Source organism: Lathyrus oleraceus, chromosome 4, assembly GCF_024323335.1.
Source record: "Lathyrus oleraceus cultivar Zhongwan6 chromosome 4, CAAS_Psat_ZW6_1.0, whole genome shotgun sequence".
Classification (NCBI taxonomy): domain Eukaryota; kingdom Viridiplantae; phylum Streptophyta; class Magnoliopsida; order Fabales; family Fabaceae; genus Lathyrus; species Lathyrus oleraceus.
Window position 1 is genome coordinate 371,155,153 of NC_066582.1, and position 22,814 is coordinate 371,177,966.

A 22,814-nucleotide genomic window follows, 5' to 3' on the forward strand; every position below is an offset into this window, starting at 1 on the left:
CTCTCGAGCGGTCGGAATACTCTCTAGGCCACTGAACGGCACTTGATCCAGAATCGGAATCCCAATGAGATGAGAATACTCCTCCAAAGTCGGCAACAGCTGGAAGTCCGGAAATAAGAAGCAGTGATACAACGGATCGTAGAACTGAGCCAAGGTACTCATCAACCCTTCGTCAACTTGAGTAGTCAGCAGAGGCAGAAGCTTCCCATAGCGAGCTTTGAAACCCAAGGGATCTAATACATACGATGTCAGATTCCTTAACTCTTTTACATCGGGCTGTCTAAAGTTGTACTTCTTTGTATGCCTTTTTGGTCTTTCCATGTCTGAAAATTTCGCAAATAACCCTTTAAGTTCCTTGAAAATTTTCTTTTTCTTGATGTCATGAATGCGGATGAATGTGTGAATGCATGAATGCAACAATCACACTCAAGGATCAAGCAAAGCACACCACACAAAGGTCATGGGAAAGCTCTATGTATCCCTAATATCAATCATCCACTTTGGTGGATTTAGGTCTTCACCTTATCGACACCCAAGTTCCATTGATATTAACGGTACATGAACCGGCTCGAACATCCTTAATATCAACCATCCGTTTTGGGGGATTTAGGTTTTATACCTGATCAACACCCAGGTTCCATTGATATTAAGGTTGTCTGAACGACTCAACCACGAATCAAGGGTTTGCTGAGAGTCACGAGCATGGAGTCTCGGTTAAGAACCACCCAAAGGGAGTGTACTAGGGTTTAAACCTGCCAGACATGTTCTACCAGAGGTTCCCATAATCATCGTTCCATCTTTCGAATATTATCGGAGGAACGAATACTCGTATTCCAAGAATATTCTCAAGAGAAACTCTCATGAGTGTAGTATCGCGTGACAATCGCATCGGAACTGACATCTAAACGACCTCCGCACTACGGTCCTAAAAAATAGGCCAAGATGGGCTTGGTAAACTAAGGTCCTTGGCTTCTGCGGCACATGATTGAAAGAATAATGCCTAACCACAAATAACTTGTGTGACATTATTAATCCAACATGACCTCCACCAAGTGAATGGACTCGCAAGTCAACTGGCTAAGGAATACTCCACACCAGTCAACAAGACTATGCCATTCTCCTATCCTAAAGTGCACTCGAGTTCGGGTATAAAACTCATCTCACAGATCACCAAAGCAAACAGCAATTGTATATCAAGCAATTCAAACATTACAATCAATACAGTTATCCCAAATTGTACAAAAATATGTCAAATAACCAACAATAATATAGCACAACAAGGGTGAAAAGTAGGCAATACCACCAAGGATATGTGTTCCCCAGCAGAGTCGCCACTTTTCTGTAGCGGTGTATTCGTCGCTATATGATCTATTGATTAAATCATAAGCAAAGCATACAATGAATTCGAGTCGCCACCGCACTTTTATTTATCCAAAGGACTGGCTAAAAAGCGAACAAAAGCCTAAGAAGTTTTACGCGTAGAAAACTAATAAAAAGATCAGAGAGTCTGGGTAAGGGGTAAATTACGCAATGGGAAGGTGTTAGGCACCCACTACGTCCTAGGTACTCCTAGGGAGCCCTTTTCACACTTGTTGTACTAAATTGTTATTTGTTATGACATAAGTATTGTGCAAACATGATTGGGATGGTGAGAAAAGAATGTACAATTTTTATTGTTTTTGTGTTCGAACGGATGAACCCGTTGCCTACGTACCTTCCATCAAAGGTAAGGATCAAAACGCCGTAGTTCGGCTAAAAGATTTCAAAAGTTTGTGAGTTCAATTTTAAACAATAGCACTGAGGCTTTTCATTATCAATGGGAGAAAAATCGACCAAGACCAACATCCACCATGCGAGGATAGCTTCGACGTACTAGAGGGGTTAACCCTGTTTTCAGTACGGAAGTCTTATAGTCGACTCACTAAGGATAGGGTGAGGTTTACATCAACCACAATGATAATTGAAACCTATGGCTAATGCATGAAAAGATTAACAATGGACAAAGCCAAAACAATTGAATGGGTGAAGTTAATTGATTGTGATTATGAAAGTAGGGTCAAAGTATGATTAAGATTGATTCAAAAGAAGTATTATGAAATGGAGTTTGAAAAAAAGTCAAGGACTTGGGGTCCAGGTTTTTAATTTGAAAAACATGAAGATGTTTGCACAATATCTATCTCAAGTTTGAAAGTGAGGTGTGAAAAGGTTTAGGACATAATGGGGATGCATGGATGAGGATGGAGTGTAAAACTTCTTAGAAGGTTCACCTCTTGAGATCATATAGGAGATGATTCAAGTGTGTCCTTTGGAATAGGCAATGAGAAATAGCAAAATAAACAAACAAATGATACCGGATGCCACTCAATGGTCTTACTCCAATCTCACAAACAAAAGCGGATACCGGATACCAATAGATGGATTTACACCAATCTCCTAAACAAAGAAACAGGGATATCGGAAGCCAATAGATGGACTTATTCCAATCTCCTAAAACAAAATGAAACTTGGATACCGGATGCCAATCTGTCTGGGCTTATACCAATATCTAACATATGATCATGGGAAAGCAAATGCCAACTTGCAGGGACTTACAATTGCATCCTCACATACAACAAATGCAAATGAATCAAGCAAAGAGAAGATGAGTGGCCAATGAGATGGTCTTATACTCACTTCCATATCATAGGAACAATGGCCAATGGATGGTCTTACAGTTGTCCTCAATGGGCAAACAACATAGATGTGTCACAAAGACAAACGAAATGATCATGCACTAATGAGCAATTAATGATGATAAATGCATAAAGCATACAAGCAGACATGTGTATATGAGGTAAGCAATCAATCAATTAAAGTCATTCAGCACACACTATAACCAAACAATCAGGCTCACACAAAGGGTTAGGCATTGAAGCCAACTAGAATAGGGTTAATGGTGCTCTTAACCTTGCCATTGAGGGGCTAAGGTGAAGCAGATGAAAGGATATGAGGGGTGTGCCTCATTGCTCTTATCCCTGGTCAGGGAGAGCATTTGAATATCAGAAGGTGTGGGAGTTCAGAAAGTAGGAACTCTCTCCACAGATTATTGACTCGATAGATCTTGGGTTTTTACTCACTATGCATCAACACATGTGGTGTGAGCAAGGTGAGTGACACACAGAATAGTAGGAGATAGGTTGCATATCTCTTGGATTCTACCAATTGCCTTATTCAAAGGACTTTTCCTGCTTGGGACAAATGTAAACACACACAAGCATTGCCTCTTAAGGAGGACTTCAGACAGTTGCCTGGCCAAGTAACAGGCCAGGTCTTCCAGACTACATGAAGATAAGAAGTTATACCTCAATGCAAATTGCTATTAAGCAAAGCAAAGCAAGTTCTTAAAGAACTAAGCAACTAATGGTACCTGAAACCAGTCAAACAGAATCAGTACACAACTCAAAGTCAAACCAAAATAAGATAGAGATCAACAGTCAACACAATCAGTTAAATGTGCAATGCACAAGGCTCAAAGCATGTGAGCCAAGCAACCTACAAAAAAATCAAGTTAGTCATTATAATCAATCAAGCTCAATCAATTTGTATTGATCTCTTTGGGTATTTGTTGCTTAACCTGAAACAACAAGCTTAAACATGAGCAACATGACCACTAGGACAAGCCTAGGGTCAAAAAGAGATAAGAAAGTCAAAACAGCAAGTGACAAGTGTCCAAAATCAAGTTCAAACAATCAAGAAACAAACTCAATTGGTTTCATGTTCATATCATTCACCATTATGATTTCATAAGCAAATTAGGTCAAAGCATGGCATATGGAAGCTCAAAGAAGTCAACAGAATGATTTAGCTCAAAACCTATCTCAAACATCTCAATAAATTCTCAAATGATTCATGACCAAACATCATCCATAACATGATAAGCATATCAAATTTCAGCTCATTTGGATAAAGGGAAGTTGGTCAATCAAAATCAGAAAGGCAAGGCATGTTCAAGCATGCTCAAAGAAGTCAACCAAACATGCACCAACTTCAATAAATCATAAATCAGTGACAACATATGGGAAATGAATGGGATCAAAACCATGATGAACTATAAGATGTCTACTAATCACATGTCAAATTTCAAGTTCATCCAATAAAGTATGAGAATTTCACAAATCAAATGAGATGATGTGTCACAAAAAGTCAACATATGACCAAATAGGGGAGAAAAAGCCCAAACATATAGGAAATGCCATCAATAATTCCATAAAAAGTCACATGTAAACTAGACATCCATAAGTACATTCATGCAAAAATTCATACCAATTTGAGTTCAAGAATCATGGTAATTAAAATCATGAAGTTGTATATCAATGGTGTGACACAAATTGTCACACCCCTATTCAAAAAATCATAACTCCCAAACCAGCAAAGATAAATTCACAAACTCTACACCAAAATCACCATGAACAGGTCTAGTTTAAGCACAAAATATTTGGGAAGCATTGGATAATGTATCATCATTTCACAATTGATTTGGCAAAACATACATAAAATGGACACATATGACAAACCCTAGCACAATTAAAAATCCATTCATGCAAAAAATCTGGAAAAATCATGATAAAAAACTAGAGATCAAGAGGAGTATTTTACAAAAAATCCCATCAAAATTGGATAAAAATTGAGTGTGCTATGATTTTTGGAAGTTTGGTGTATCAAATGAAATAAAAATTGAAAAATAAAATGAATTAATTAAAATAATAGACACGGAATGGCAAAATCGTAATTATTTTACCCCTTAAGTGAAACGCCGCGTTTCACTTAAGGGCGTGTCCTCCTGTGATTGGCTCATGGCAATAAAACAGTGAAATGCATGCCGAAGAACTACAGCCAACAGCCAAACGCGAGATTGAAACCAGCATGGAGAGATCTATAAAAAGCACAACATGATTTTGCAAATGGAGAGATTCGAATTCTTACTTGATTTGGAAGGTAATGATGAAACAGTGATGATTTGGCTATGATGTGTAGAAACAGATGCACTATGTTGTTCCAGGAGGTGAATGGAAGAAGGGTTTTAGCTCAGCAACCTTGATTCTAGCTCAAATCGAAAACTGCCATGGAAATGCTTTGATGTAACAGTGGTTGTATCCTTGCTTACAGTTATGAAGTGGTGCTTGCAATGGCTTCCAAATGGTTGGTATATGATGGCACAAAGAACCAAGGCACGAATTCTTTTGGAGTTCTCAGCAAAAGTTCAAGATGGAGAAAATGAATGTTTTGAGAGCAAGAGAGTTTTTGATCTGTTTAGTGAATGTGGCTAGGGTTTTCTCAGCAGAAAAGTGACATATATACTCTGTTTAGCATGCTAAGTTTGATTAAGGAAGTGTTAATTGCATTTTGCTCAAAATGAAGTGTTTTTGGTTAATTTATGGATTTCACTCAAAATTGCATGGGCATGGCTACAGCTGCAAAAATGGGCCTTGATCACATCCAAAATGCAATTCTTGAACATTTGTAATTGGTAGAAAACAATGGAAATGGTTATTTTGAAAGTCAACTTTTTTACCTTTCCTTTTTAATTCAAGTCAACTAAAAAATGCCATTTTGATTGGTTGAGTTTTGGTGATTTGTGATGAAATATTTGGATAGATCACATCAAATATGACTTTTAGCAAAAAACCCCACCCAATTTGGCCAAATGGTTTGGAAGATATGCCACTTTGAAGTTCAAAAATTTTTGAGAATGATTTGATCATAACTTGCCAACCATAAATGGGAATTGGGTGTTCTTGGACTTTTTCGAAATGGGAGAACAAGATCTTCAACTTTCATGTTGGGCAAAAATCCATTTGAAGCTTGTATGATGATGTAAGTTTGGGGAGAAGAAGTTTCCATTTTTGGCAAATTCCAATTACAGGTCAACTTTCTATTTTTGGAAATTTCTTGTTTGACCTCAAATTCTTCACATGATGATGTTTGACATGTTGTATGAGTCTTATATGGACATGAATGAGACCTCTCAAACCAATTCCACCATCAAATCACTGATTAAATGCACAGTTGACCAACAGTTGACTTTGCTAGGGTTTTGGTTGACTGAACCATGTTCTGATGAATTCCAAACCCTAATCCCTTGAGATCTTGATTCCAAATGATGTCACAACTCATATGAACTCTTGATGAATGATCATGGTGCCCAAATTCTTCAAGAATGGCCACCATCCACTGTTCAATGACTGATTTGACTGTTTGACTGTTGATTGCTTCAACTGCAAGTAACATGGTTAGATGACAATATTTTTGTACTTTTGGTTAGTAAACATATGAAAAGTAATGATATATAAATGCAATACATGCTTGGTGATCAAGAACCACACTCACAGGATACCCACCCACTAGGAGGGAAGCTAAGGCATGCAATGATCCTTGAGGCCATGATATGATATGATATGGGCCATGAGGGATCTTAGGGCTAAAATTGGGGTCTAATAAAGACAACTCGGCCATTTAAATTATTTGGAGGGCAACTTAGCAGAGGGAAAAAAATTTACGAAAAACTATGTCTTGTAAACTAAACTAAGACATAGTCATATACGGTTGATATAAGATGACTCATTTCAGAAAAATTCATCCACTTTATTGTCGTTGTGGGGACACCAATTTTACTAAGAATCAAAGGATTTTGAATAGCTTGTATTTGTGCATTAGTCATATAGAGTCGCATGTCATTGTCGCACCTCAAAAAAAGATGATAATGCGATCCCTCGCGATAGGACGCGGAAAAAAAATGTTGTTCGAAACAGAGTCGCCACCGAACTTTATTTATTCCAATGAAGGGATAGGAAAATATCGAGAAAACCTTTAGAAATAAGAATAATGGTCGTCGCAACCATATTCGGGTTCGGGAGTCGATTACGCAAGGGGAACGTATTAGCACCCCTCACGTCCGTTGTACTCAACGGGAACCTTTTAGTCCGATTTTGCTATTTGACTGTTAATTGACTGTTTCTCTGCTTGCTTCGAGTAATTAGAATTGATGATAGATGCGGATGAAGACCTCAGGATGGGGGAAATGGGAGGTTTTTTATTAGTGTGCTCGCGAAGATACAGCAATCTCCTGCCTACGTATCCTTATGGTGCAATAAGGAAATCACAGCATTCGTAGTTCGGGCTACTACGAATATTGGTTGTGTTTTGTTTTGATGAACGACTGTGTAGGTCGGCGTTCTAACGGCTAAACACTGGCTTGTCTACTCTAGGTGGAGGCTCTAGCACTGGTTTGTTGTGCGCATTAGAAAGGATTGACAGTGTTTTTTTGAAAGGGTTTTGGTCACGCGGGGGTGACGAGTTGAATTGACGTGTTTGGATTTGATTGGTTTCGATCGCTCGAGGGCGAGAAGTTAGGTTTGATTTGTTGATGATTTGAGGATCGACGAAAGATTGAGCAATATGGTGTACACCAATCGTTCAATTCTTTCGAGGAATAATAAGGCGTGCGCCTTCTATTCCCTTTTCGTTCGAATTGTTTTGAAAGTTTGTTTGTGGATGTTGAATACGCACGGTAGTGAGGCGTACGCCACCTATTCCCTTATCCAAGTTTATTTAACGTGTTTTAGTCGGAAGTCGATAATTTGTGCAATATGGCGTACGCCAATTATCCAAATAATCGAGAGACGGTGAGGCGTACGCCTCCCATCTTTTATCACCCGAGGTTTAAATTGTAAAAAGATATGTTTAGATATTGTATTCGATTTATGAAGATAGCTTGAATTTTGGGTTGGTAGGTTTGAATTTGTCGATGATTTGAGCAAGGTGGCGTACGCCAATTATTCAAATAATCAAGGAGTGGTGAGACGTACGCCTCCCATTCTCTATTGAAGTTGTATAGTTTATTTTGTAAAATTGGGTTTGATATAAGAGGTGATTTGAGTTTATTCGATTGTGTTTTAAGTTTGATGACAAAAACTCGAGCAATATGGCGTACGCCAATTATTCGAATAATCGAAAGATAGTGAGGCGTACGCCTTCTATCCTCTTTATTATCATAAATTTAGAATTAAATGTTTTAGAATTTGTAGTTGATTTGGAAAATGATTTGAATATGATGGTTGAAGTTTAGAAATAATTTGAATTTAGAACCTATGTTTGATTTGAAAAATTGATTTGAAATTGTATGATTATTAGGGTTTTAATTGAATGACGAAAATCCGAGCAATATGGCGTACGCCAATTATTCGAATAATCGAGAGATAATGAAGCGGATGCTCACTATTCTCCTTTTCATTCAAAGATTAATTATTAAAAATAAAACTTTTAGAATTTATAATTAATTGGTGGAGTGATTTTAATTTTATGGAGTTTTAGGGTTTTAAATGAATGACGAAAATCCGAGCAATATGGCGTACGCCAATTGTTCGAATAGTCGAGAGATAGTGAAGCGGAGGCTTACTATTCTCCTTTTCATTCAAAATTAAATTAAATAATTTTTAAGAGAATACTATTTAAATACGGTGAATTTGAATTTATTTAGAATTAATATACTTTTGGGAAAGACTATTTGGTATTGGACCAACGTCAAACTTATTTATTAGAAAATAAAGTAAATTATTTGTTGACGTTAACCATTAATCCACCATTTAACTAATTATAATATTATAACAAGATAAAAAGAAGAGTTGAAAATAGTAATCGAAACCGAACTAATAAATATTTCTAATATTAGTGTTATCTTAATTTTAATTAAAACAATCAAGAATAGCTCATAAACCAAGTAGACCAAATTGGAATGTTTGGGAAATAAATAAAAAGTTAGGCCCTAAACATTGGATCAAAGAAGGCCCAAGGGACTTAAAGTAGTGTTATTTTCGGGATGGGCCACAAGGCCCAAAATCCTCTCCTACTCAGCCAAGTGGTACCGCCGAGAAGAGAAAAGGTTGGCCTCGGTTTACCTACCGCCACGCGCATCATTGTTCATTGATAACATCATAAAGATTTTGGGAACATAATATGACAGCACCCAAGTATCTATCATCAATAACATTAATTTAATCTTAATAATATTTTAAAAGAAGAAACAATCACCCCTTAAAGCAAAGAAATAAATCAAAATAATTTTGTCTCTCTCTCTTAAAACGACTCTTCATTCTTTATGGAAAATATCCTCTCCCTATTAAATCGTGTGCATGGTCCCAATCCAAAACTGCAGAGAGAGAATTTTTTTTTGAAAGGAAACCGATGAACACCCTTCGGTGTTCATCCTCAAACAAACCAGGACTCGAACATGAAGTTCAAAACTTCCAACGTGACAAACGACCACAATCCCCTCAAACCTCCAAATCCTCGACGGGATCTAGAAAACAGTAGCGAATCGGAACCTCAAAGGAAAACCTAATCATAGCTTCTAACCCGTTTTCTATATCACAATCAACAGCAGAAATTAACGAGTCAAAATACAAGGTCAAAGCACTTTAAAGCAAAATAAAAGGGAAAGATTCCGCCGGAGCATCGTAGCCCCGACGAAGACCTGACGGCCATGATTACCTTCGGTGAGTATGTATGACGTTGTCCCTCTTCTTTTGCTTGTTCTTTCAAGTTTCTTCCTTTTCTTTCTATCCTTCTGTATCCACTCCTTGTTTTCTGTCTGATTCTGACTTTCTCCTCTAATTGATTGTCATTTCCTTTTGCACGCGATTGAAGGGGTCAAGCTCTTCAAACCCTGATTTTCAGTGTGAAAATCAGAGTTGAAATATAGAGTTTTAGCGGAGCTTTTCGGTGTAAGGTTCGTTTTGGATTTTAGCAGAGTGACGGTATTTTTCTTCCCTCCTTTTTCAATCAATTAGCTTTCCTTTTTATAGAGTGAAATGAGCTCCCCAAAATCGTGTGTGGATCCTTGGCAGATGGTGCAAAAAGGAATCATTCCGTTAGCATCAAATCTTTCTTTAGATTTTGGTGGGGACCAATGTAAATGTGGTAGGAAACGGATTTGATTGTGGTCCCAAAAAATCTCCAAATGCATGGCCGTCTTCACTGAATCTCCCATCTAGTTTTTACTGCGGTGAAACCTTCAACAATTGAGGTAAGGAAATTGGTATTTACTGGCATATATTTTAACCTTAATTGATGACTTCTCAACTTCGATTCACAACACTTCTTCCGTTTTTGCTGATGTGAGGACTTAATACATTTAGGTATGAATTGCTGCTCAAGTATTTTCGAATCCTGTGAATCTTTGACTTTGGTTTATCATAACAATTGTGTGCTTACAAGTCTTATGACCATTAAATTGATGCCATGTTTGATACTTGGTTTGGTATTTGGTAGGTGATCTGAATGATATTCAGGATGCTTGATGATACTTGTATGGATGTTAACCTTGTTGATGGTTGAGCTTGGATTGCTAGTCTGCTGTGTTTTACATGGTGGTAGTCATGATTGCTCCTGTGATTCTATTACCAAGAGGTTAGTCATATGCTGAAAACCTGTTAACTTGGAATGTGATGTTGTTAGCTATTGTGTTAGAAGTTTGAATGAAATTTTGCTATGGTAATGATTATTTTTGTTTTGGATACTTTGCTTGTGCGTGAGCTGATTTGTGGGTTGCTATGCTTGGTGATGCAGTAGTGGTTATTGCAGATTTTAGATCGTATATTTGATCAAGGTTAGATGGTTTGGTAATAGGTTTCTTCTTGTCATGGTTCAGCATCTGTCATGGTTCTCTGATAATAGGTTCTACTGTAACAGGTTTTTTTTTGAAGCATACCCTGGCACTGTTTTGGTTTGGAGCATTATGGCGTTTAAACCAATCACGTCTTTAATTAATGATTCATAATGCAATGGTCCTGACGCTATAGCTAAACCTTATGTCCCAAAACGGTGAATCTTTAAATGTATCCTCATTTCCAAGTGTAGGCTAAGAGATACTCTCAACTGTGTTTAGCATGTTAGTTTTCTCGATTGTTTAACATCTCTGCTACCGACCAAATCCCTATCCAGTTATTAACATCAACATTCTGGAACTGAATCATCTGTCTTGGAGTTGTTAACCATCCTGCCATTGAAGGACAATCATGTTGCCAAGGTCTGCAACATGGCCTGCTGTGGGAGGAATACTCTGAACTTGCGTCTGTAGCCGTTTTTTGTTTTTTGGGTGTGACGGCTTGTTTTTGTTGTTTTGCCGTTCGGCAGCTTGTGACAGTTTTTCTTCTTTTGATCATAATCTCTTTGGGAAAATCCTTACTCATTGTTTCTTTGAATCCTGCAGGTTTCACTCATGATACCAAGTTTACTGCTTCTGGAAGTGTTTTGGTGAAGAGAGTGCATGGAGTTTTCGTGGTCAACTGTCATGATGTTTTAAGCTTATATACTTTTTTATTGTAATGTCCTCAAGTCTTTAGATCATAGGCCATGGCTGTGTGTAAATCATGAGGTCTACCAATATAATTGTAAACTATGCCCCTTACAAAATTTATTCTCAGAAGGATCGTGCCCATATGGAAAAAGAATGGTTTTGTACATCTAAGTTTGTATTTTTTGATCAAAAGTAACATTATTATGAAGTCCATAGAAAACTGTTTCATTTTCTTTCTTATAGGAATTAAAAGACATTGAATCTAAATCCTCAGGAAATTTTCTCAAGTCAGGACCAGGAAATGCAAATCCTAGGCCATCCGTTAAATAGCTCTTTAGACGTGGCCCGAGATGAGTAGAAAAAAATGCTCATTTAATAAGAATGCTCGCCATGAGACGTGATGGACCATAATAATGCACCAATCTTGTAGGTCGGCCAAAAGGACTTGTTGATATGAATCAATTTGTACTTATGAACCAAATGATGCTTTTTATAATCTTGAATTAATGAGACGTGAGCCTTCGAGGCAACCTATGCATGGAGTAGATGATGTCATTGACTACAATGACATGTACCATGCTCAATGAATGAATAACAATAATATGCATCTTAATCCAGTGATCCACTTAATAAACAAAAGCTTCTTTGTGATTATTCTAATCAGTATTATAGTGGATTAAATATGTGTGTATAAGGTGAAATCACTTTGGAGGATGGACTATAGTAGCTTTGAGTTTCAAGCGAACGATAACAAAATACTTGTGTTTTTATCTCTTTGTTATTAACTTTTAAGTGGTGTTCTTGAGTTGGTAAAAAACTTTTGTTTTATAAAACTCAATTCAAACCCCCTTTCTTATGTTTTTCACACCTTCGGGGTTTGTTTTAATTCTGACGGGGCTACCACTAGCAGATTGCTTACTAAGTGTGGGGGTGTTTTTCGTGACAGTCAAGAAAGATAACTTTGTGGCTTTCATAAGACTATTGGTGATTGCAATAGTCTTGCTACAGAATTCTAGGGTGTCCTTATGGGTTTGGAGCTTGCTTGGAAGAGAGATTTCAAGAACCTTATTGTTCAAGATTGCAAAAAGACAGTAGCAGATGCTCTCCAAGGGTCGCCTTTGAAGTCTAAACAAGGTTCGACTTTGGCTAGGCATATTCTTCTTCTCCTTCAGCATTTTAAAGAAGTGCATTCATTCACATTTTTAGAAAAACTATTAAGTGTGCTGATTTTTTAACCAAACTAGATTTGTCCAGTTTTGATGGTTGTATCTGATTCGATGATAAATTTTTTAGTAACGGTTCAAATGTCTATGAGACATGCTGCCTAATGTCTCCTCATTTTAGACCTTTGATCCTCCCATTTTACTAATAAATAAATATATATTTGATTAAACAAACTTAAAAAATTATTATTTTTATTATATGAGTTAAATAGTTTAAGTTTCAAATTCTGAAACATCCCCAAAAAAAACTATTTACTTACATTCTGAATTTAAAAGAATATACATTTCAAATTCTGAGTTGTCACCAAAAAAAATTCTATCAATGAAAGCCCTAATCGTCACCAAAAATATATATTATATTTTATATTTCAAAGAATTTAAATTTCAAATTCTGAATTTATTACCATTAATTACATCTAAAATTATTAGATTACTTTTCACAGTATAAATTCATAATTTAAAAAACAAATACTTTTAAAATTACTGACTTAAATTTATTTATTTATCTTCTATTTTGCTAAAATTATATTTTTTTACTCTCCAATTTTTAAAACTAATATTTTGGTTCGCTATTGAACAACGCTGCATTATTTTTAGTTTTCAAAACTTTACTTTCATTAGAGAGGTACTTCATTTCAAAATTATTTTACCAAACAAAATTTATCTCAAAATAAACATCATTTTACTTTTTCAATATCAATTTCTTTCAGAATGCCATTAAATAATTAAAACTTATTTCAAGTCATTATTCTCCTATACATTTATGACAATTTATAAAAACCTTAAACTATTCTTATTTTAGGATGGAATGAGTAAGCAATCAATAGACATCTATGAACTAATAAAATATATCATTGTTTTTATAATTAATTTTATTTTTTATTTTATTTGTATTAAAATATTACAAATATATTAAAACAAACTTTTATAATTTTTTTTTAAAATAACCATTATTTTCAAAAATAATTCCAAAATAACCAATTATTCAAAAATATTACCAAAATAATCAGGTTTGATAGAGGATGCGGCAGATGAATTGACGTACCCCCAATGCATGAAGAGGAGGCGCCAATAGCATTGACGCATGCATTAGACTCCTCATGAGGAGGCGCCAATGCTAGTGGCGCCTACATTGGGCCTCATGAGGAGGCGCCAATGTTAGTGGCGCCTATGTATGTTTGATTGGTGTATGCGCCAATTCATCTGGGGCATACACCCCCTGCTATTTTTTTTTAATTATTAATATTTAATTTTTATTATTTAATAAAAAAGAAATAGTAATGAAAAAAAAATTCATTGATGATGTAATAATTGGTTACATTGGACTGACAATAAACTAATGACCCGTCCGATTATAACGTCCCCCTGTTCCACATCCCGGTGCGTTAGTTTATCTCCTAGGTCTTCCACGATTTTCTTGAGGTGTTTGGGGTCTTTGTGTACTGACCTGATCGAGCGATGGTTGGTTGGAAGGTCCAATGGAAGTTCCAGCACTATTTGATAGATGTGTCATCATTTGCTCCCAATATCCGGAGGGGCTCTGGCCAACGGCGCTTCCGTAATGGAGTTCGGTGCCCATGTCATCGTAGTTAGGGCGTTGTGGTTGAGTGAATTGGGGACGATATAGTTGCCCAAATTGGGTCATTGAGTCGTTTTGGAAACAAAGCAATGGTTTCTGGGGAGACTATAGTTAAACAATGGTTGGGTGTTATTGATGGGGGGCTACGATGAAGTGACCCATATGAATCATCTGGGCTATAGACAGTTGTGGTTGCGGGGTTTGATTCTTGGTTTTGTGTTGGAGTGAGAGGTATGAATGGATTGCGACGTTGGATGGTTGGTTGTTGGGTGGTTGGCATGAACGGGTTGCGATGTTGGGTGTTTGGTTGTTATGTATATTTGGTTGGTTGTGTTGTATGGTTGGTTGTTGGGTTTGGGTGGGTTCACATTGGTGTTGGGTGGTGAATTGTTGTGGGGCATACGATGACGAAGCATGTTGGCGTGGATCCATCAAATACCGCGGCTCAGATACAAATTGTTGAGTTGTTACCGATCTAAACCATGCCATATATTTTGTTGAGTCGGTCTTGCACCATGGATATCTGGTTCGTTCAAGATGTGTTGTCTTTGATTCCTCTATGGACGACACAAGTCTTTTGCAAAGTCTCTCCAATCAGAATAATCCCATTGTGCATCAACCCTTTTTTGATGTCAATTGCCCAGACACGTGGGAGATTCTGGAATCTGTTGTAGCATTTAGAACTGTAGTTTGACCCGGTCACTCTGGTGGATTTCCACCATAGTGAATCGGATAACCGGTGTCTTCGTTGTCCAAACTGCAACATCGTCATGGTTCACATCATGATCCAGACCCAGATATGGCCTCCAGACAAACTGTAAAACAATACGAAATGATTAGATGGAAAATAATTTGAGAAGTATTTTTAAATTAAAATATAGTTGGGTAGGATTATTACATCGTCATGTCCAATTTGGTCCAATAGATTTCGATAGACTACAATAGCGTGATTCAGACACCTGTTGTAGTTCATTCCCCTTACTGACCACCTAAGATAAAAAAGATGTGAAAATAATTATTTACTATTAATTATAATATAAAATATAATTAACTAAATGGTGAATAGTAAAGTGTTAGACTTACTTGGTTGCAAAGGGAACACGAATGGGCGCTCATTTATCGGGGCGAGCGACGACATTCTTGACCAACCCCAAGCTTGAAGCAAATACGCACATGAAAAAAATTATAGGTATTCTTTTTTGTAGTTCTATACATTTCACTATATAGATGGGCCAATACAGCTGAACCCTAACTATAAGTGTTTACCTTATTAATGTTGCGTAATAAAGGTAAATACATTATATTTACAAAATTACCTGTACTTTCTGGAAACAAAAAATTATCAAATAAAATCATAACATAACACCAAGCTTTTATTATTTTCTCATACTCGGTTGAATCGTCGGGAATTACTATACTGGCATAATATTGTTTAAGGTATTTTAAACTTATACCTTGCCCCCTTGCTTGACCGGACGTGTCTCCCTCAGTTTCGTCGTCTAGCAAATGGGCACCCAATAATTCATTGCAGATATTGTTGTCTTGGTTAACTCGATCATTCACTGCCTTTCCATCTATACGGAGACCCAACAACATGTACACGTCCTCAAGTGTGACGGTACACTCACCAATCGGAAGGTGAAATGTGTGGGTCTCGGGTCTCCATCTCTCCAACAAAGTTAGAATGAACTTGTAGTCCACCGAGTACGAAACAATGTTGAGTAGATTTCCAAATCCACATCCTCTAATATATGGTTCTATTAAAGGATCGTGGGGTACATATTCATGTACACGACATCTAAACCGCTTCGGATCCTAATAATAAAAAAGTAAGAAAATGCAATTAGAAGAAGAAATACATAATCAACAAGCACAACTCTATAAGAAGTAAGAAAAAGATAGATAACAAAGGTATAAGACTAAAAATAGAAAAAGTAAAAAGAGAGAGATGACATACAAATGCCGATATATTCTCGAGCGTGCCTCTATGTTCATCGCCCATAGTCAACAAAGACATGATTTGATTTTGCAAAGCTTGAGTGTGGTAGAGGAAACAAGTGTGCTAGAAGAATATAATTGAGTATTGATGAAGATGATTTGATATTGTTGATATGAGAGGCTATTTATAGATGAATGAGTGAGTAGGTTTGCAACCTAAGATGAATGTGATTGGTTGCATGGAATGGCAAGAGAAGACAAGGGAATGACAAACTTCAGAAAGCAAGTGAGATATAGCATGTGAGGAATCTCTTCTAGGCGCATGTGAAGAATCAACATGTAAGGGAAGATGCGCCATTCCTCTTGGCGCCTGCATGTGATTCTTCACATGCAAGGAAGAGGCTCCCTTCCTCTTGGCGCCTTAGTGTAGGGCAATGGGAAGGGGCGCCCTTCATTGTGGCGCATAAGACCAATTTTTTTGAAGTGGCACCCATCCTTTTGGCGCCCCAGTTACTTTATGGCGCCTAGGGAATGGACGCCTAGGTGGGAATCTCAGAACTCAGGCGCATGTGTGTTCTTGTCACTCTTTTCTCTGCATGGTTGATTCTTTCTACTACATGCATGGTCAAGTTTCTACAAACAATGACCAAGTTATCAATGCAATGACCAAGTTAGCAATGAAACATTATTTATGTTGTGTGGATGAACAACTTAGCAATGCATTCAATTCCCTTAAAGATATCTACATATTTAATATTTCAACAAAATGTCTTCCACACAACATTACATGATCAGTGCCCACGTCGAAGGTGAAATATTTGATCATCAGTTGTTCGGTTTTTTTTTTCGAAACACAGAGGTAACTCGGTTTACAATTAATCGACGATCAAATTTTTCACATCTGAAACAAAGAATAGAAAAGAAATTGCAATGCAGTAATGTGGGCCAAATCATATATAAAAATCCGGTTTGGTTTGTAGAGAACCAGGTTAAATTTTATCAGAAGAAGATTCGAGATGATGATGATATTCAGCATATGTTTGTCAGTCACGAACAATCTGGTTACAACGATATAGAGTTGTATATATTACCACATCAACAACAGGTGTCTCTGTACATTGATCAGTCACAAGTGTTTTGTGAGACTGATGACGGAGAAGCTGAGGTGAATGTTCTAGATGACAAAGAAGAAGAATATGAGATCATGGTTGATTCGATGGTGAACGCTGAAGAGGAAGAGGAGCCAATACCAACAAGTTATGTATACTACCCACCCCAACAGATGACAAGGTTAAATTTGGGTTCAGATGAACCTTTAGTAGATGTATGGTACAATCCTTACGTGCAGATGCAAGGATCTTTGAAACAAGGAGACACATTTTGCACAAAAGAGGAATGTGTAAGAGCCATTAAGAAATTCCACTTGCAATTATCAGCTGATTTCAGAGTTGACAGAACTGACGCATCGAGGTATAAAGTTTATTGTCCGAATGAGCACTGCCTTTTTATGTTGTCAGCTTCGTACCAGAAGAGGAGCGAGTCTTGGGAGATTGGATCAATGGGTCCAGATCACACATGCATGCTGACAAACCCAATCCAGGATCATCGTAAATTAAGCTCTCACCTAATATGTGATGAAATATTATCTGTTATTAGCGACAATCCATCATTAAAGGTGAGTACAATAATCTCGCATATTAGGGCAGAGTACGAGTACACTCCATCATATAGGAAGGCATGGATAGCTAGGACAAAATCTATTGAAAAAGTGTTTGGCAATTGGGAGGAGTCTTACAAACAACTTCCAAAATACTTGTTGGCTCTAAAACAATATGCTCCCAGAATAATTGTCAAGCTGGAAACAAATTGTCCGCCTATACACCAGATGGTACGTGTGCTGTTGGAAATAAAATATTTCACCGTCTATTCTGGGTGTATCAACCAGGTATCATAGGTTTTTCTTTCTGTAAACCAATTATACAAACTGATGGTACATGGTTGTACGGAAAATACAAAGGAACATTACTGATGGTAGTGGCACAAGATGGGAACATCAATATTTTTTCAATCGTCTTTGCCCTAATTGAAGGGGAGACTGCTGAGGGATGAAGTTTCTTCCTACGAAATCTCTGATGGCACGTTGCACCTCAGCCTAACTTATGTTTGATCTCCGACAGACACCCTTCAATCATCAGTGCATATAATAACATTGACAACGGTTGGCAAAATCCTCCTTCGACGCATGTGTTATGTAATAGACATATTGCTCAGAATTTCATGCGGGAAATCAAAGATAAGACGTTGCGGAAGAAGGTTGTCAATGCAGGTTACGCATTATCAGAACCTTCTTTCAAACACTACCGCAAGGAAATAAGATTGTCAAACGAAGATGCGGTACGGTGGATCCATGGTATTCCTTTGGAGAAGTGGACTAGGGCATACGACAACGGTCAACGTTGGGGCCACATGACAACAAATCTTGTGGAATCAACGAACTCTGTCTTCAAAGGCATCCGTAACCTACCAATAATCGCTTTGGTGCATGCTACATATTTCAGGCTAAGGGCGTTGTTTGAAACCAGACGCTTAAAATGGAGTTCAGTGTTGCAATCTGGACAGTTGTTCAGTGATGCTTCGATGAAACTCATCAGACATGAAGCTGCCAAAGCAAACACACATGTGGTTACGGTCTTTGACCGAAGTAAAGGTTGGTTTAGTGTTGTCGAGTCCATGGGTCACAATGAGGGCATGCCGATGGGAGAGTACAGAGTCGAACTAGATAGAGGTTAGTGCGACTGCAGAAAGTTCCAAGCCTTTCGTACCCCCGCTCCCATGTCCTTGCTGCATGCTCAAAGGTTCGAAGGGAGCCATCGTACTTATTATCTGAAGTTTACAAAATCGTCAGTCTTTCAAATGTTTATAAAATTAGTTTTTTCGTAGTGGCAAAAGAGGATTGTTGGCCAGAATATCAAGGGGACATCGTCTGGCACAATGAAGTTATGCGAAGGAAGAAAAAGGGTCGCCCAAACAGCATCTAAATTCGAACCGAAATGGATACGGCGAACAAAATGGTTAGACTATGTAGTTCATGCCGTCAACTAGGTCACAATCGTAATAACTGTCCTAGTGTTAGAATGAGCACAACCAGATAAATTTACATGTACCTCTATTGCAATATATGAAAAATTAAATTTATTTCATATTAGACGTCTGTCACGAAAGTACCATTGCATAAACAGTAACACATATAATTATAACAAATACAAGAACTATGCAATTACAACCAGCAAAACAATTTTGAACATGTAATGCATCATCCTACGAGTGTCTTGGTCTGTCTTAATATCCACCAATTCGCGTAATTCTCCGTGTTGGTTGAACGTGGACACAAGCCATTGTATTCTTCTAATCCGTTCACCCTCTCCAATTTCTCCCTCTAAACAACTGTACAACGTCCGATTAAGACGTTCAAACATATTTGTGTTCCAAAGTCGAATCTGTACCGGAGCCGCAACGGCATAAAATATTACATCAGCACTTTGTTTTTGAATGTATGCAGACATTGTTGAAACAGGGAAAATTGAAATTGATGGTGGTTGAATTGTATTAGGAGATGAGTTTGAGTGAAAAATATTGCATCCAATGCGTGGTATTTATAGAGACGAACAAAACATGTGGGCGCTTGGGGGATTGACGCCCACATGACCATCACATGCAGCCAGATGAATTAGCGCCCACACAACCAAATGCACCTAGGCGCCAGTAGCATTGTCGCCTCCTCATGAGGCCAAATGCAGGCGCCACTAGTATTGGCGCCTCCTCATGAGGAGCGCAATGCATGCGCCAATGCTAGTGGCGCCTCCTCGTGAGGAGCGCAATGCATGCGCCAATGCTATTGACGCCTCCTCTTTATGCATTGGGGGTGCCCCAGTTCATTTGACGCATCCTCTACCAAACCTGGTTATTTTGATAATTTTTTTAAATAATTAGTTATTTTGAAAAAAAAATAAAAATAATTATTATTTTGAAAAAAAATTCCAAACTTTTACTTACTTCCTCTTCAAGAACACCCATATTAATCCTATTTGAATCTGCTCAAACTTCAACAAAATTCAAGAAACCGATATCCTAAATTTCACAAAACTCCCAATATCTTTATATCTGAGTACAATTATCGTACTATGTAATCAAGCTTCATGTTAATCCTATTCATAGAGGATATGAACTCTACTATTTTCATTAACTTGTGCCATAAGACAATGATTCAATTAGTAAAAAATATGAGCATACAAAAGTATATAGACAATCATGAATATGGTATCTATCGGTTATATATAACTGTCAACTGAATATGGTTTCAGAGTTATAGATATATCCAAAACCAACAATGCTTAAAACCAACAGTACAACAGTAACAATTGACCCCAAACTCCATATAATATAACTATACTTAATCCGATTCAAAGCCATAATTCAGAAAGAAAGGAAATAGCATAACAATAACCAATTTCTTTTTCTACATATCATTACAATGACATTCAAGATTAGCCCATGGTTCAAAAGTTTACAGAATAATTTAACCTATAATTTAAAGCCTAGTGTCGAGGGTGAGGCACAAATTGGTATTATTCTCCAGCTCAGCCAAGTGATTATGCATGAAAAGGATACCATATTTTCTCTGGGAGAAGCAATTTAAGCATTCTAAGAGAAACTTGAGAAATACTCATCAATCTGCATAAAAATGCTCAGTAGACATCAAAGAGTAAAGGTAATCAGAAGAACTGTTACCCATGGTTTTAAACTGCTTTCCACAAGAACGGCGACAGTAATTGTGACTACAAGTCTACAACCTATGCTTTTCAAGATCTCAACAACCACATCAAATCCAGCTATATCTGACTACAATATTCTACATATCAAATATCATAGCATAACCACCACAACTGTAATTAAAAACCTTACTTATATGATAACAAGATGTGCATAAAGTAAACCAGGGTGTTACAATTTGATTACATTACATGTTTTAACTGAACCAAAATAAAAAAACATAACGAACACGCTTTTCCTTTCTGTTTTACAAGTAAACCGAATGCTAAATTAAGCCGATAAATAAGAGACTCGTCTGTCATCATTCATTAACTATGAAAATATGGAATACACAAAAATGCTCATCACCAATTCACCACCACTATCACTAATTACTACCACAATAACTAATAACTAACATGTGCTTGTGATCAAAACCATAAACACATCCAACCAAGCCAACAACATATAAACAATTTCATCAATTACACCATATCTTGATAAAAACAAAAAATTGCCATTTAGATCTATGAAACACTGGCACATATATAGACACGACACACAGGACTAGTTGAATAATGCGGTAATGCGGAATACCAAACACACACCTTCAATCTGAAGTGTCAATGCTACATAGTCATGATCAATCATCATCATCATGATCACTCTCATCACTGAAAAACCCAGCTTTCTTCCCTTTCTTCTTCGTCTTGTTGTTGTCCAAACCCTCATCATCATTTCTGTTTCTCCCCAGCAACCTTTTACCCGCTTCATCATCCACAACAGAAGCCCAATTATCGTCAAACTGCTCCGCAGCAATCTGACCACCCTCCTCCTCCTCCTCATCACCTTCCTCCTCCCCATCCCTATCCCTCAGCCCACTAAATCCCCGTCGCGGCTTCTTAGGCTGAGGCCGCGGCCTCGGCCCCAACTGATTCTTAGGACACTCATACGACAAATGACCATGCCCCCCACACTCATAACACAAAGCAGTCTCAGTATTGTACACGCGCTTCCGAATAAACTCCGGAGCACGTCCATTATCAGCAGCAATAGAAGCAGTTAGAGTCCTTCCATTGAGAATCTTCTTATTCATCTCCGCCACGGCGCGTTGGGCGTCATTACGAGAAACGAATTGGACAAACGCGACACCGCGGCTTAGGCGCGTGTGACGGTCTTTGAGAACGGTTACACGCGCGATGCGGCCGAAAGTAGAGAAGAGCGTATGGAGATCGGAGTTTGTTAGGGAGTAATCTAGATTAGAAACGTATAGCGTCGATTTTGATGGTGCTAAGGGTTCACCTGTTCCTCCTATTGATGATCCTTTGTTGTTCGGTTTTGATTGGGGTTGATTACTGGATGTGGTGCCGGTGGTGGTGTTGGGGGTTGAGGACGAAGCGCAGTAGCGGTAGTAGAAAACGTCGTCGTCTTCATCGCTGTCGCTGTGTTTTCGTTTGTGTTTCTTCTTGCTTGACATTTTTTTCGGTTCAGGTTTTTTGTTTCCGGCAACGGCGTTCGGTTTCCGGCGACGGAATTAGTTCTCCGATGCTTCTTTAATCTATAGAGGAAATCTGAGAGTGGAGAGATTCTATAATGCGTTTGAGAAACCCTAGAGAAGTGAAGCGAAACTCCAAGCGGATCTGGACATGGATCCGGATATTTTGGATTGGTTTTATATATGGTTTTATCCATTCTTATTTTTTTATAAGCAGTACTATCCATATGTAAATGGACAACTTGCTCACCGCCAGAGTACTTGTAAAGATAGCATAAAACTAAAAATTATTATGTTTTAATATTTTTTTATTTAATTGGTCAGCCACCCATCTGCATATATAAATTTTAATAATTTTTTGTTAGTATGATGCTAGATTTTTTAAGACAAAAATTTCTAGTTCGTTAGATATACAATTTTATTATATTATTTTAGATT

At 37.5% G+C, this 22,814-nt stretch overlaps 1 protein-coding gene across 1 annotated transcript; it reads right to left on the reverse strand.

Annotated features, from left to right (window-relative positions):
* Positions 1 to 21,524: 21,524 nt before the first annotated feature.
* On the reverse strand, positions 21,525 to 22,487 carry LOC127137521 (U11/U12 small nuclear ribonucleoprotein 31 kDa protein). The gene has a single exon (XM_051063980.1). It carries the CDS (start codon positions 22,356 to 22,358, stop codon positions 21,525 to 21,527), a length of 834 nt encoding a protein of 277 aa, XP_050919937.1. The 5' UTR covers positions 22,359 to 22,487.
* Between the last annotated feature and the right edge of the window lie 327 nt (positions 22,488 to 22,814).